This window comes from Anguilla rostrata, chromosome 14, assembly GCF_018555375.3.
Source record: "Anguilla rostrata isolate EN2019 chromosome 14, ASM1855537v3, whole genome shotgun sequence".
NCBI classification, from domain to species: domain Eukaryota; kingdom Metazoa; phylum Chordata; class Actinopteri; order Anguilliformes; family Anguillidae; genus Anguilla; species Anguilla rostrata.
The window spans coordinates 29372557-29386749 of NC_057946.1; the positions used below are offsets into that span (position 1 = coordinate 29372557).

At 46.1% G+C, this 14193-nt stretch overlaps 1 protein-coding gene across 2 annotated transcripts in view; it reads right to left on the reverse strand.

The window, feature by feature from the left end:
• Window positions 1–14193, reverse strand: part of nek6 (NIMA-related kinase 6) — a 36068-nt gene that overhangs the window by 9344 nt on the left and 12531 nt on the right. Inside the window, exons 2-5 of one of the 2 annotated variants that reach the window (XM_064307737.1) lie at window positions 8690–8760; window positions 3693–3798; window positions 882–1022; window positions 550–612 (exon numbers count right to left, since the gene is read on the reverse strand). In XM_064307737.1, coding sequence (XP_064163807.1) covers window positions 550–612; window positions 882–1022; window positions 3693–3773 — 285 coding nt within the window. In that variant the 5' untranslated portion in view covers window positions 3774–3798; window positions 8690–8760. The remainder of the gene's footprint in view (window positions 1–549; window positions 613–881; window positions 1023–3692; window positions 3799–8689; window positions 8761–14193) is intronic. The other variant, XM_064307738.1, reaches the window with a different exon arrangement.

The window sequence follows — 14193 nt, forward strand, 5'->3', positions numbered from 1 at the left end:
GGCAGGCGGGCGGATATAGCGCCTTTGATCTGCGGCGGTGATGCAGCGGCAGATAAAGGGGCTCAAGGGAGTGACGGGCCTCCCGCCTCCTCGCTTCAGGGCTCTCCTTCATCTCCTCCTTCACTTCCTTCTCCTTCCTCTCCTTTACACCTCTTCTGACTCTCAGTCTCTTTCTCCTTCAGCTTGACGCTTCTGCTTCAGCTGTCTCCTTCATTTCTATACTTCTCCTTCACCTCCCTGAACTTCATCACCCCCTCTCCCTCTTCCTTACATCCCTCTCTCAGTCTCTCTCCCTCCCTTGTCTCTCTGTCTGCCCTACCCAGCCCTCCATTTCAGTTAAACCTAGGTTTCGTTGGCAGGACATACAGTACTGAAGAACTGTTCCAAAAATTACGTCCCAACGATAAAAAATCTGCTACAGTAAACTAGCGGAATATTTATCTCTCCCTCCACATGTCTTCCTATTCCTCTCTTCCTCCCTCCCTCTTCTCCCTCTTTTTTCCTCTGGCACATTTACCCTCTCCTGACTGTGGTGCAACCTTGCCTCACCTTCAGAAGGTCTATTTCTTTGATACAGTCCTGTCGTGCCTTAGCGTCCATCATCTCAAAGATCTGCAAAACAAAAACAAATCAAATCAAACATATTTATACCACATTTCACCAGCCGCAAGCCGCAGTATGATTCACCACACACCCCGGCCTCGAACCCCCACAGGAGCAAGCCCGCCAATGTCATTGCCTTCATAAAACTATTTCATGATCATCATAATTCACATACAGTCAGTCTGGCTATCACAGCAATTAGTTGTTGAATCATTGGCTTTAATATGTACAAAATAATTTGAATGTTTAAAGAGGAAATTTATAATTTTGTGCCTCACCTGGACCTTCTTCAGTGCCACCTGTTTGCCCTCCAGTAGGTAGGTGGCTTTGTACACCTCACTGAACTGGCCCCGCCCAATCTTCTTCTCTATGTGGAAGTTCGCCAGCGAGCAGCAGTACTGATAGGCTGGCATGTTCCTCTGTTCCGGGGGGGTGGTAGGGGATGGGGGGGTTGACAGAAACACAGAGTATGTTACCATACAGTTTTGAAGGAAATATTTACACCAAGATCCAGAACAAAATTCTTTCATGTGACTGTATTTATTGGTTAGCGACATGTTTGCTAAGAAATTCTTCATGATCTGCAAGAGAGTGTTTTTTTTCAAATTTTACTGGAAAGAGTAAAAAAAAGAAAGCGATTTCAAATGCAATTTCTCTAATCCGAATATCGAAACACTCAGCGCACCTCACCATGCACTAAACACACACCACACAGCATCCACACACACACACACACAAGGCATACACACGCACACACACACACACACACACACACGCAACACAGCACACACACACACACACCACACACAGGCATACACACGCCACACACACACAACACACACACACACACACGGCATACACACACACACACACACACACACAGGCATACACACACCACACACACACGCACACACACACACAGGCATACACACACACACACACACACACAGGCATACACACGCGCACACACACACACACACACACACACAGGCATACACACGCACACACACACACACACACACACAGGCATACACATGCGCACACACACACATCGTGTAGGGCGCTCTGAAGAGCTGGACCGCTTTTCGGAAGGGTGGCGTCCTGAAGCGACTTCCCTCCCCTGGCAGAAATAACAACCCTTCAGAAGAGTTTTACAAGAAAAGCAGCCAAAAAAAAGTCACAGAGATACAAGAAGCGGTGATGCCAAAGGAAGTCTGACTCTGTGATCCTTTTGCCAACAGGGAGGGAGAGGAAACGGCCAGGAGAGACATGGCAGAGCTCCCAGAATCCCTTGCTCTTCAGTGTGGTCGCTAACAAGTGAGGGAGGGAGGGAGGGAGGGAACACCCTTCTCAACAGAGGAAGGGAGGAGGTAGAGAGGGGTGTGAAGGGGGCACAGAGGGGCACACAGGGGTATGGGTCTTTTCTACAGGTATACATCCAGCTTAAACTAACAGCCCTCTAGACAATGATAAATGTTCAAATGTTTTTGTTGATTTTAGGAATGGTGAAGTGTGAAACATTTGAGCTGACACTGAAGAGATGTTTAACACTGGGTCAGCAGTTGGACAGACAGTCATTCAGCATGCACACACATGGGCATGCACACACAAGCACAGGCACGCATGCACACACACACACACACACGCGCGCGCGCGCGCGCCTTGGCAGGGAGAGGGAGGCCCAGGGGAACTTGGAACCTGGAGCCATTACGTTCCAGAAATATCGCGATATATTTTTGTGTTTGTGGTCTGTTGAGCGCAGTAAAAGGGGCGTCCAAGCGTGTAATGCATTTGCCAGACCAGAGCCCTTCACTGGCGTGCTATTGGCTGATCGGCTCAGGCTGAGACCACACCCAGCCTGGGCTGTTTTGGGCACATCCTGGTGCTGTGCATTTTGTTTATGATGCACAAAGTCTATGTCCCAGCTGCGGAGTTCGGGATGGCTCTAATGGCACCAGTTTTTTAAGCCTCATTTTCTACTCTTTTTTTTTTCCCCAAAATGCCTAGTTGTATTTGTAGGCCCTTCCCAGTGCTGCAATGTCCTCTGATGAGACAGACAAACACCCACCTGTACAGAGTACTTGTACATCTTTACACCTGAACAGAGTACATTTACACCTGTGCAAAATTACAAGTACTGTGAAGACTACCTTTATGTATGTGCACAGTATATTTACATGTAAATAATCATTACATCTTTATAATACATAAGCAATGGATTTTTATAGTATATAATATAGTGTGTCTCGTCAGTGTTCAGGTCTCTCTCTGAACACACTAGAAGGATGGAAAGCAGAAAGGGAAGGAGAGAGAGAGTACGTTGTCATCATAGTAACAGCTGATGGGTGTCAAAATGTAATTGCAATTAATTGAAACACAATTCCAGCAATTACTGCCTCTAAGGTCAAGTTCAAACACATATTTTCTGGCTCCACAACAAAAGTGGAAAACACTGCCACACACACACGCACACACACACAGATACACACACACACACACACACACACACACACACACACATACAGACACACACACACACACACACATATACAGACACACACACACACACGCACACACACACCCTGAACTGATAGCCGCTGCTGCCTCAGCCACTGAGAAGCCAGTCGCTGTTCTCTCTCAGAGACTATTAACACTATAAATCTCACACTTCTTCCCTCGGATAATTGCAGGCTGTCGGGTGCAAACGCCTTCCCAGCTCTGCTGGTTCAGGATTTATGCTCAGCAGGCCATTTTACTGAGTAATTACACAATAATTTAATTCATAATGAGGAGCAACTACATATTGTAATACATAACCTGTGTGTATGCGTGTGTGCGTGTGCGAGCATGTTAGGGTGTCAGACCTGTGAAAATACTTGAACCCTTTACAGACTAGAAAAATTGTACAGAAACATCTATTTTCAACAAAACTCAGACCAAATTTCTTGTTTTATATGATTGTTTGTTTTGATTAGTCACATTTTGTGTGCTGAAAATTCACAGGGATCTACAGAACAGTTTCTCGGTTTTACCAGCTTCTAAAGTTAAAATATTTGACCTTGGTTAGAGGAACAGGAAGTAAAGCTCACCTGATCTTCCTGTCCTGGGGGCTTGTACAGCTTGTTCTGATCCTCAAAGTTGTGCTGCAGGTGGCTGTTGTGCCCGTCCATGTTGGCATGCCAGGCCCTCTGGCTCCTGCAACCGAGACCGACGGAGTGAGACAGTGACTCTCTCTCTCTCTCTGAGGTAAATCTCTAATGCAGTGAGACAGTGACTCTCTCTCTCTCTCTGAGGTTTATCTAGCTGTAGCTGAATGAAACAGTGACTCTCTCTCTCTCTCTGAGGTAATCTCTAATGCAGTGAGACAGTGACTCTCTCTCTCTCTCTGAGGTTAATCTAGCTATAGCTGAATGAAGCAGTGACTCTCTTTCTCCTTGAGGTAAATCTAGCTGTAGCTGAATGAAACAGTGACTCTCTCTCTGAGGTAAATCTAACTGTAGCTGAATGAAACAGTGACTCTCTCTCTCTCTGAGGTTAATCTAGCTATAGCTGAATGAAACAGTGACTCTCTCTCTGAGGTAAATCTAACTGTAGCTGAATGAAACAGTGACTCTCTCTCTCTCTGAGGTTAATCTAGCTATAGCTGAATGAAACAGTGACTCTCTCTCTGAGGTAAATCTAACTGTAGCTGAATGAAGCAGTGACTCTCTCTCTCTCTGAGGTTAATCTAGCTATAGCTGAATGAAACAGTGACTCTTTCTCTCTCTCTGAGGTTAATCTAGCTATAGCTGAATGAAACAGTGACTCTCTTTCTCTCTGAGGTAAATCTAGCTGTAGCTGAATGAAACAGTGACTCTCTCTCTGAGGTAAATCTAACTGTAGCTGAATGAAACAGTGACTCTCTCTCTCTGAGGTAAATCTAACTGTAGCTGAATGAAGCAGTGACTCTCTCTCTCTGAGGTAAATCTCTAACACAGTGAGACAGCGACTCTCTCTTTTTCTCTCAGGTAAACCTGTGACAAAACAACGGCGATTGCGGTAAATCTGGGAGAAGTGAAGCAATGACTTTCTTTCGGGTAAGTCTGTGACACATGACACATTAAGTCCATTCCACCACAGGCTGCGGCGATGAGCCCACTCAACACAATGGAGATGTCACAGAATCATGATGGCATCATACCATAGACGTCTGGAAGGCGTGTAGCTGTTTAGTACGACATGAAATGCAGTAAGTGGTCTGTAGTGGTTTCAGACTCCGGTGTCTGAATGCACTGGGGGTGAGGTGACTCTCCTGTTGGACTGTGAGATTTCATCATCAGTCCACCCGGAATCTGTGCGTTTGTGAAATTGAAATGTGTGACTAATGCAGCAAGAGCCACCTGACTCAGGTGTCTTGACAGGTGAGGGGTATTCACAGGGGAACGGCTGGAGGGGCGTGGTCACATGTGGCAATGTTTAATTCACAGGGCTGGGGCTAAGGGGGCGGGGGGATGGGTAGTTCCATGACCTACTTACTTACCCCGGATACGCACACACGTACACACACACACACACACACACACACACACACACACACACACACACACACCCACACACAGCTCATATGTGCACACGTCCTCCCCTTTCTCCGTACGTCAGCCCACACCTTGGGCGTGGCAGTGGAAGCATGTCTGCAGCATGCCGGGAAAATGAACAGAAGCTGAAATCTGCCACTCTGGAATCTGTCATTAAGACAGAATGCTGCTGACCCCTGACTTCTGACCCCCCCCACCCGACCCCTCCATCCTGCGGTGCGAAGTGGGGTGAAAGAACGCTTTGTGTATCCCGATGGCTCTCTTGTCCAGGGCGACTTATGCACAAACATGGACACTCAGATCAGGAATGTAAGTCCAGTTGAACCCTAACAGAGTAAGTATTAACCTAAGAGACAGAAACAGCGAAAGACTATAGACTTAACTGACAACCATGACTAGCATTAGCTAATAACGTGACGCAATCAAAAAGCAAATGCTGCAGGCTTAGCAACCAAAAAAATGTCTGTAATCTAATTGTAATGTAACTTTCTTTCTTCTAGTGCAGGATGTTGGATTTTGTGTGACTCACCTATGACACAAGAAGAGTGAAGGGTGACACAGGGGGTGGGGCCTCTTTAAAGACAATAGTTCACTCTCACATTTTAAAAATATTATTTCAGTTTTTTTTTAAATGGCCCAGACAGTTTTTATTTGCAATTAAATATATTTTAGATACATACAGAAGTTCCTGACAACCAGACTGCTCTTACAATGGCTAGTATAGGGGCATTTGTGGGACTCTTGTCTAAAACAAGAAAATACACTTCAACTAACTTCAAAGTAGCCTGTCTAGTGGTGTTATGTTTCAAGAGGTTGTGGATATAAACAGATCTGTTTCATAGCATTTATTCACGATTATAAATTTGAATATCAGTTTTATACACAATGCTGGTGTGTCTTTCCTTTCCAGTTCTCAAGCACTGTTATTTCCCAACGACCAGAGAGGCATGGTACATCTGGCCTATCCAAGGTAACTACCGCACCACCTCTTACATTATAACGTGCATAATATTAGCCAAGCTGCTTAAAAATCCCCAGAAAGTGAATTATCTCCACTCTGTGACATGCCAGAGGTCATGTGACCATCACACCAAGAGTTCTAATAAAAGCGGGACTCTAGTTTGCCTCATGACCTAAGGAAGGAAGCATCCTTTCTCTCTTTGTGACATCACTCAACCAACCAGAGCCTCTGTATGCCCGGGCCAGCCCACTCAGTGGCCAGAGGGGGGGCGGGGTCCCCTCTTCAATCAAGGCTAAGGTATGTTCTTAAGACCCTCCTAACAATTCTTCTGTGCCAAGCAGTGTTTCAGTGTCTTAACAAAATGTACGTGAGATTAAAGTGTCCACTTTATCAAGGAAATGCTTCAGATGTGTATGTGGCATTTTTTAAATTCTCTGTGCGCCTCTGGAGTTTTATGACAGCTTCTGTGAAAATGCTAAAACAATCCCCCAATTACCCCCACCCCTCCTCAAAAGAAAGTGGTACTGGTGCAATGAACGTTTCTGATCCGAGTTAACAGTCCTTGGAGAACGCTCAGACGGCCATATTTAAGAGGTGTCGTATAGGTGCTCGGGTTGGACGCTTTTCAGAATAATAGAAGGAAACGGGCGACACGTTGCTTTCATCATGATGAAGGATCACTTAGGAGCAAAACACAATGTGCAGCTGTTCCTTCCTCTTTTATATGGACCGTTTCCCTCACACAAACCCATCCTACCATGAGTATTCGTACCAAAATAGCAATCCAGTAAGCAATGTATACCCCTTATCCTGCCCTCAAATTATAATAAAATTGTTCATCAGAAATGAACTATAATCATTGCACATTTCTTTTTAGAATATGTCACTCTGGGTATGTGCATCTGCTGAACGCCCTTAGCATTAATAGTAACAGTTGTAATATTGTTTAACAATTTTTACAGTATTCAAAGAGAGGAAAATATTTCAGACGTTGTTTTCACTTTCCACTGCACCTCCCTCACCTAACCACTCTTACGGAAATGTAATACACGGCAATAAATAATAAATATGTGGACTTCTTAGAAAATACAATGACAAATATATTTCAGTCACGTATTTAAAAAAATATTGCCATATTTTATATGAGCCTTTGCCCATGTATTTTGAAGTATTACTATATTCGATGATGTATTTTATTTCCATAAGGGCAGTTACCGCCAGTTACTGAAACCAACTGCCAGAGGACGTTAGCGAGTTAGCTAGCGCATCATCTGTTAATGACTGTAGCAGCACACTCGCAGCGCGTGACCTTTACCAGCAACAGCAAGGACCGCGGGGGAAACGACCTTCAAAGCGCGAGGATGCAACGTCGCGTGGTTTGTCGGCACAAGGGCTGGCAGTTTCCAAATGATTTCTAAGAATCATCAGTCGCACACACGCAAAAAAAAAAAAAAAACTGAGATTATGACAAAGTGTGAACCACGGCTCTTTCATGTAGATTACTTTCATTGACGTGCAGAACGGTGCCCTTTGGAATACAATTTTGTAAATTCCGTAATCGTCAGTCAATCGGTCTGCTAAATATGCAAAAAATAAAAAAAGAATTGATTTATGATAAACTATGATTAAGATCATTGAAAGATGTGTGACTTTGTCTGCATTTTTTAATGTTTCTTTTGTAGTTTCTCTGTGTGCATCGTAAGAAATGAGAATGTGTGGGCAGCAGTACAGCGTAATGGTTGGGAATCTGGGCTTGTAACACAAACGCTGTAGGTTTGGCTGATTCCTGGCAGGAGTGCTGGCGCTGTGTCCTAGAGCAAGGTACTGGACTGGTGTTTGACACCCCTGCTCTTGAGAGAGAGAGTGTGTTACTGGAAAGGGAAGTTGGCATTGTTGAGACCATCTAGGGTAAGCACACTGTGTCTTTGAAGGGTAGGAGTGTGAACCGATGGGGCGACATCATTTCCTTTCCGTGTGCGACCGTCCCCCCGCGCTCTACGCCACCTGAGCGTGACTCGCCGCCCACCACCTGATGCCTTTCCCTCGCGATGTTCCGTTTCGCCAGTCCCCCGTGCGCTGCGAAGCGGCCGTTGTCAGCGGTGACCTACATACGCACCGGGCCGGTGGTTTCCGTGGTCACACTTCCTGTGCGATACAGTTTCCAAAGGGCGGCAGGGAGGTGAGATATTGATGTAGCACAGCTGCTTGCCAGATAGACAAAAGAAAATGCAGCTTTGGGTCAGAACCTCCAACCCTGGATCTCCCAGACTTAATGAAAACACTACAACCCCACATGTGACCATGTAACCCTCTATAACCCCTCTCTCTCTGGACCTACAGCCCTCTACAGCCCTCTTTAACCCCTCTGGATCTATAGCCCTATTTCTGGATCTACTGCCCTCTTTATCCCCTCTCTATGACCAATCATGCCCCATCTTGCAGGGCTGCCTGCTACATTCAGCGCTGGCACAGTCAGGATGCTGTGCCAGGCTGTGGGGCACAGCAGCAAAGATGTGATTGAATATAATTAAATTACGAATGCTTTACTCACTCAGTCTTCGATGAGGGCCCAAGGCCTTCGGAACTCTGCAACAGTGACGAGCCCCCGTGAGCAGCACACACCTGAAAACAGAGAGCGACTGTGTCATTTACACGCCTTCATCCGTATGGCCAGGCGTGTATGCACCGAAGAGTGCGCACGGCCCTACATAATTTGACCTGGCCTCTTTGTGATAAATGAGAGCAGCATGACTCATGTTCTATCGCCGTAGAGACCGGAGAGGCCAACGCGACTCGCGCTCTGTCGCCGAAACCTGCCCTCCACAGCCGGGAGGGGAGCGTGCTCATCGCGCGCCGGACAGGGGAACATGGCTGTCATGCTTACACACAATTGCACCCCCGCACCGCCACTCCGCCGAGCTGCTGATTTACGGACGGCGCAGGAACGCACTCTCACGCCGGCGGGACGGCCCGCGGCCTGCAGGAACACGATCCCCGAGACGATCACCCGAAAACAAACACGGGGGCTAATCCCCCGGCTGGGCCCGGCCCCAGCCCCCACCCCCCGCCCCCGCCCCCGCACCCCGCCCCCGCACCTCTCTTTTCATTTCGCCGTATTTTATTTTTGTTTTTTTTCCCTCCTGCGGTCTCACCCAACCCGGCGCTCGCCACAGCGGCATGCTCTCAATGCTGCTCCTCTGCACTGAGAGCTTTCACTTTACATTCTGATTTACAGTACACACACACACTCGTACAGCATTTCTCTCACGCATGCTTGCTCTCTCACACTGATACAGTCTCTCTCTCTTCACACACAAAACACACACCCCGTACAGCATTTCTCTCACCATGCTTGTGCTCTCTCCACACTGATACAGTCTCTCTCTCTCTCACACACACACACACACACACACATCGTACAGCATTTCTCTCACGCATGCTTGTGCTCTCTCTCACACTGATACAGTCTCTCTCTCTCTCTCACACACACACACACACACACACTCGTCAGCATTTCTCTCACGCATGCTTGTGCTCTCTCTCACACTGATACAGTCTCTCTCTCTCTCACACACACACACACACACACTCATACAGCATTTCTCTCACCATGCTTGTGCTCTCTCTCACACTGATACAGTCTCTCTCTCTACTCACACACACACACACTCGTACACCATTTCTCTCACGCATGCTTGTGCTCTCTCACACTGATACAGTCTCTCTCTCTCTCACACACACACACACTCGTACAGCATTTCTCTCACGCATGCTTGTGCTCTCTCACACTGATAGTCTCTCTCTCTCTCACACACACACACACTCGTACAGCATTTCTCTCACGCATGCTTGTGCTCTCTCTCACACTGATACAGTCTCTCTCTCTCTCACACACACAACACACACACTCGTACAGCATTTCTCTCACACATGCTTGTGCTCTCTCTCACACTGATACAGTCTCTCTCTCTCACACACACACACACACACCGCTTACAGCATTTCTCTCACGCATGCTTGTGCTCTCTCTCACACTGATACAGTCTCTCTCTCTCTCTCACACACACACACACACACTCGTACAGCATTTCTCTCACGCATGCTTGCTCTCTCACACTGATACAGTCTCTCTCTCTCTCCACACACACACACACAACACACACACACACACAGTCACAGCATTTCTCTCACATGCTTTGTGTTTCTCTTCACAATGATAAGTCTCTCTCTCACACACACACACACACACACACTCGTACAGCATTTCTCTCACGCATGCTTGTGCTCTCTCTCACACTGATACAGTCTCTCTCTCTCACACACACACACACACACACACACTCGTACAGCATTTCTCTCACGCATGCTTGTGCTCTCTCTCACACTGATACAGTCTCTCTCTCTCTCTCACACACACACACACACACACACACACACTCGTACAGCATTTCTCTCACGCATGCTTGTGCTCTCTCTCACACTGATACAGTCTCTCTCTCTCTCACACACACACACACACACACACTCGTACAGCATTTCTCTCACGCATGCTTGTGCTCTCTCTCACACTGATACAGTCTCTCTCTCTCTCACACACACACACACACACACACACTCGTACAGCATTTCTCTCACGCATGCTTGTGCTCTCTCTCACACTGATACAGTCTCTCTCTCTCTCACACACACACACACACACACACTCATACAGCATTTCTCTCACGCATGCTTGTGCTCTCTCTCACACTGATACAGTCTCTCTCTCTCTCTCACACACACACACACACACACACTCGTACAGCATTTCTCTCACACATGCTTGTGCTCTCTCTCACACTGATACAGTCTCTCTCTCTCTCTCACACACACACACACACACACTCGTGCAGCATTTCACTCACGCATGCTTGTGCTCTCTCTCACACTGATACAGTCTCTCTCTCTCTCTCACACACACACACACACAGACACTCTTGTTTACTGACACACACACACAGACACACACACAGGAATTCAACAGTTTATGTCAAAAAAAATTAAAAAACTGTTTGGTTTGGTTCACTTGCTTCATAAATCATTTTATGTCCAGCTGTTTGAAATGGGCATGCACAACTTTGTGCTTTTAAGAAATTTTCATGTAAAGGTTATATTGTCATTTGATGTCATACAACACTGAAAATAAGGCATACAAAGATAAGTTAACTCATGCTGCTTATATTTAACTCAAAACAAGGCAGGGTGAAATCAATGACCAAAGCCTTAAGGGTGTTTATAGAGAAAGATATACAGCCTGGGTGTACAATAACTAGTGCAGTAGAGGTGTTATTACTGTAAAGCACATAACTTGAGTTTTAGGGTTACTGATGTTGAAGCCTGTCTGCACTGCAGAAGAGTTAAACCTGTTGGTTTTCTCCTGTAACTAGGTGTGGTTGGAGGAAAGTATAGTAAGGTCATCAGTGAAGTCCAGATCTTCAAGTTGTGAAAACAAAGCCCATTGGAATACCTCTGGATATCCATTCTGTGATTTCTCTCATGATCCAATCAATGGCAAGAAGCCTTTCCCCTTTTTCTGAATCCTGTGCTCTTCCTTCAGATTGCTTTCAATAGCTTATTCCATTCTGTTCAGAAGGACTCTGAAAACCTTGCTTGGGGTGGACACTGGACAGATGGGAAATGCCTCTCCAATTGCTGCAATTTCTAAGATTTCCTTCTGTCAGTGCAGTGGTTGCTGTTTCCATATGTGTCTTTAGCATCTGGATGGCATCAATGCCAGGGTCTTTGCCATTGTTTTTTCCCTTCATGGCACATCTGCTTCCACTTCTCTCAGGGGGCTTGTATCAATGTGAATGGGATTTGTTCGGTTTGCTGGCACTGGGTTGCTGAGCACTTCCTGGAAGAGTTGCACCCATCTGGCTGCTTGCTCACACACACTGGTGTTATAGAGTTTCCATTTCTATCTTTTACAGGGACCAAGCAGTTGTTGCTTCCACAAGTGCCTTAAGCAGTCTCATAAACTACACTCGCGTCTCCCCGTGCAGGAGCTTTTCCAGCTTCTTCAGCAAGCTCCTTGACAAAGGATCTCTTATCTTATCCTCGCACCCCTCTTGCCCTCCTTATCGTTGGTGTTCCAGGCTTTCTGGGCTTGTTCATGAAGCCTCAGTAGCTTCCTATTTAGCTGAGCTCTATCGTCAATGTTCTTCCAGGTTCTAAATAACAAGCACTTTGTGTTGTTATTCCTCCTGGGTCTCCTGAGCTGTTTCCTAGTCAGACATGACTGCATTCCATTTGTTGCCTACTGTATATCTTGATGAACTTCCTTGGCTGTGGTTGACGTAAGAACATTAAAGTGTTTTTCTAGTTCTGTGTTGATTGTCGGGCATTTCTTTGCAATATCACAACGTTTCTGATTCTGACCCTGTAGTGTTGACTTATGCAGTCTGAGCTTGATGGTTGCAGATACTAGATTGAGGTCACTGCAAACATCAGCTCCACGGTATACTCTAACGTCTTGGGGAAACTAGTGCCATTTTCCAGCGATAACAATCTGGTCAATTTGACTGCTAATCTTGCCATCAGGTGACCTTGAAGTAAGTTTATGAATGTCTGCGTGTGGAACGACATTGCAGCATGAGACTTTAGATATAGCAGATTGTAATTTCTCACACCAGACCTGTTCGTCATCCTCATCAGCTCTGTTAGTTTGTGCATAGCACTGTGTGATGGAGAATTCATAAGCTGAACCATACTGCTTCAAGTTGAAAGTTGCTTGAAGTTGCTGTTTTCTTAGACACAAATGCTACTACATGCATATGGGTCTCTTTATGTATAGAACTGCTGATCCATTGCTTTCCAGCTGATGACCAGAGCACACTCATCTGAATTCACACCCAAGATATCCAAGCCCTGCCTCTTTGAAGTTTCCCCACATCATTCTGACATTCCTTGCTCCAATAGAAGTCTTCAGTCTGGGCCCCAGAAGACTATCTCTTGCACTCCTGACTTCCCTAACGCAAGGGGTTTCATCAGGAGCAGTCATACAACCAGATGTTCTCTTCAGGTCATTTAAGAGAAATGGTGTCGGTCAATGCAGTTTCCATAGCAATATGACACTTTTAAAAGGGTGGGTTGTCGGCCCTGTCCCCAATCCCCAACCCCCAACCCGGAGAACCAAGGTCAGCTGTTAAGCCTTTCCCCTGAGACCAATCTGGCTTGGTTAGACCTGTCCGAGACCAAGATCCCTACCAGGACAGCTCCAACCACAAAACATTTTAATAAAAAAAGCTAAGTCTGTGCTGTGCTGTCATCACACTGTGATTGGTTCAGCCTGCACTGTAAAGCTGTCTTTACACAGAGTATAAATATCGGGTCAAAGACGATAAAAGAACATCAGCGTAAACTGGTCATTGTTTTATTTTTCCCAGCTCTGATCTGGCATTCTTAATTGGTATAAGCAGCGTAAAGACGGCTTAATTGTGCAAATTTCAGACTTGCATGGCTGGCCGTGTCACTGTTTAAGCACTGATGTCAAGGCGTTTCCTTGCGGATCTTCAAGTAAAATCCAAACATGCTGAAAGGAACTGAACAAAACAAAAAAACAAAAAAACTGGGCTGCTCAAATGTGTTCTGGGAGGGCTACAGTTTATAGGTCTCAGTCAGCCAAGCACACAGCTACACGGTTGACAGAATCACCGTTTGGACTGATTCAGTGCAGCTACCCTTCCAGATCCCGCTTTAATTGAGCAAGAAAACGCAGCTGGATAGCTTTGCTCAGAAGCTCTGAGATAAATCATTTCTTAAAGAGAAAGAGTACACAGGCACTAAAAGTTAGGCCTGTCCAGGGCTGCACTGGGAACAGAAAATTTGTGGGACTGTGGTGTGGCATTGTGGGTAAAGGTAGTAGACGCATCCACACAGACGTGCACATGCACACACAAAGACCACAGCATATACACATCTGCATGTCCTCATGCACATTGTGCTTGCGGCCGTGTTCCTTGCTGGCTTTTGGATTTTATACTGACACTGCGGTTATTCCTGTATTAATAAAAACCCTGG